Source organism: Verticillium alfalfae, genomic scaffold (assembly GCF_000150825.1).
Source record: "Verticillium alfalfae VaMs.102 supercont1.10 genomic scaffold, whole genome shotgun sequence".
Classification (NCBI taxonomy): domain Eukaryota; kingdom Fungi; phylum Ascomycota; class Sordariomycetes; order Glomerellales; family Plectosphaerellaceae; genus Verticillium; species Verticillium alfalfae.
Genome location: NW_003315029.1, coordinates 155,572 through 158,028, shown reverse-complemented (window position 1 = coordinate 158,028; position 2,457 = coordinate 155,572). Strand labels below are relative to the sequence as shown.

At 65.0% G+C, this 2,457-nt stretch overlaps 1 protein-coding gene across 1 annotated transcript in view; it reads right to left on the bottom strand.

The window, feature by feature from the left end:
- VDBG_07477 (predicted protein) overlaps window positions 1–2,457 on the bottom strand; it is a gene marked incomplete at both ends in the record, with an annotated part of 4,419 nt that overhangs the window by 1,438 nt on the left and 524 nt on the right. The window contains 3 exons of the mRNA XM_003001972.1: window positions 290–555; window positions 731–895; window positions 976–2,319. Coding sequence (XP_003002018.1) covers window positions 290–555; window positions 731–895; window positions 976–2,319 — 1,775 coding nt within the window. The remainder of the gene's footprint in view (window positions 1–289; window positions 556–730; window positions 896–975; window positions 2,320–2,457) is intronic.

Genomic DNA, 2,457 nt, shown 5'->3' with positions numbered 1-2,457 from the left:
CGTGCCCTTCAGCCTCGGCCTGCGCTGGATCGTGCACCCGGCCGTCGTGCGCGCGGTCTGCGGGCGTCGAACGTCTGGGGGCCCGACGCGCTGTCGAGGCTGTTTGGGAGCGTCGTCATCGTGCGCCAGGGTCAGGGCCAGGGCCAGGGCCAGGGGCCGTCGCGGCGGCGGCGGCCCCTTGCGGGGCGAGATGGTCTTCCAGCGGCTGCTGTTCTGGCACGGGTTTTCCGTGACCAAGACGTACGGCGGCGTCGTCCATCCCGTGCATGTCGAGGGGCTGCTGGCGTACCTCGCCTTTTGCGCAGCGGCTTGCGCGCGGTGCCACGGAGGGTGGGTTTCGGGGCTGGTGGGAGGATTGGAAAGATGGGCTCGTCGCGCAGGGGAGGGAGGTGGCGGCCCTGGTGAGCCCGTATTTCGATGAGGACGAGCCGAGACATCCGCGCTCGTTGGATCTCGAGACGGAGAGCCTGCTGGCGTTCCTCAAGAAGAAGAGGGAGTGTGATGCGGAGAGCATCGAGGACGTGTACGGCGATTTGGTCTTCTGACGGGCCGGCTCTGGATGCATCCCACGAGGCGCAGTGTGGTTGTAGTCAGGCATTGGCATGCGAAGGTGAGATCTGATGAGACTCGGACGGGGGGGAAAGGGGGAAAAGGGAGACGGGGTTGGCTAAGGAACCTCGTCTGCCAAAGGCATGACGAGCACGAGATGATGTCAATGGAGCAAACGCACCCTCGTACCACAAAGCCTGCTCGATATCTATGCATGACCGACGCGGGTGTGGAGGTGCAGTACGTCGTTTGGAACGTTTTCCTTCTCCGTGAGCTCTTGTCGTCCTTCTCATCATCATCGTGGGAACAACGCAGTCCCACATCCTCCGCAATGCGCGCCAGACGGCTGCCCCTCAGTAGATATCAAACACCTCATGCAGAGGTTCCTCCTCAAGAAACTCCCCCTCCATAATCCCAGCCACGTACGAATCCCCCTTGAAAACAAAACCACCACCCTGCCTCTGCCCCAGCACGACCGGCGCCGGCGCATTCCAAACAAGCGACAAGACGTCGCCGGCTTGCACGCCGGCCCAGCAGATGCCGAGGCGGCCACCCTCTGTCCAGAAAAAGGTCCGCCCGCGCAGACACGCCGCCCAATGCCGCCGCAACGCATCGGCAAACTCGGCAATGTTTTCGTCCGTCAGGGCCACCTCCGCGGGCGCCGAGCTCCAGTAGCCGTAAACGTCATCCCGGAACAGGGCGGCCTCTGTGTCGTCGAGGGCGTCGGCGGCGATGGGACGGGCGAGCAGCATCTTGCTGACGAGCCGGAACACCTTGGGCGCCTCTATGCGGGCCATGTGCTCCACCGACACGGGATCCATGGCCGTGACGGCTGTGGCGAGGGCCGACACGGTGGCGCCCCAGTCGGGATTCGGTTTCGACGCCTCGTCGAGGCGGGCGAACGCCTCGACGGCGGACCAGTCGAGATCGGGGTGGCATCGTTCGCAGAGCGCAGGCGGCATGCACTTGTTGCAGGGCCTACCCGTCGGGGGGCGCAGCACCTCGGCAACGACGTCGACGCGGCATCCACCCTGGCGCAACAGCCCGCTGTCGGTGTCGCCTGGTTGCTCTGTTCCGTCCTGACCTGGCCCGCCTCGTGTGGCATCGCACCACCCACCGAACAGCCCCTGGTGTCGGACGGCCTTTTGAGGGGTTCCGCGCATGCCCATGGCCTGCCAGTCGACGACCCAAGACGGCAAATCATCCGACGCTGCCGCTGCTCTCGGCACCACCGAGTCGAGGCCGAAGCTGCCGTACGCCGAGTCGCCGTGCATGATGAGGGCCCTCGTCAGCGTGGCGAAGACGTGGGCACGCGTCTTTGTGTAGTCGACCTGTAGACCGAGGGCCTCTCCATCCGAGACGATGCCGAGAATGGCGAAGACAACATCGCGCGGGTCCGTCACGGCGTAGTAGGGCCGTCCCGGCGCCGGGTCCCGAATGTACAGAATGTCGAGCAGCATCAGCGACACGCCAGCGTGATAGTCGGCGCGGGTGTTGAGGGCGCGAACGTCGAGCATCTGCTCATCGACGGCGGCAGCGAAGGCTCGGTAGCGCGGCAGGGCGGGACGAAAGGTGCGCTTGCAGGCCCAGATGACGCCGAGGGCGGCGGTTGAACAGAGGCAGAGGCAGCGTGGCGTTGCCGCAGGCGATGACGGCGTGACGGGGTACCGTGGACTTTCTTGAATGATCCACATGCGCGTCCAGGTAGTCTCGCTCGAGCATGTCCTGGATGCCGGCGTTGCGTGGGCGTGGGAGCGCCTTGTGCTTCGTCTGCATACATGTCGGGTTCGGCAGGGAGCGCTCGTAGAACGACGCCACGGCATGCTCATCGTGGGTACGGTCGAGTTGAATCGGAAAGTCGGGGTTCTCGGAGGCGATCTGATGATATCGGCACTTCCCTGCCCTGCG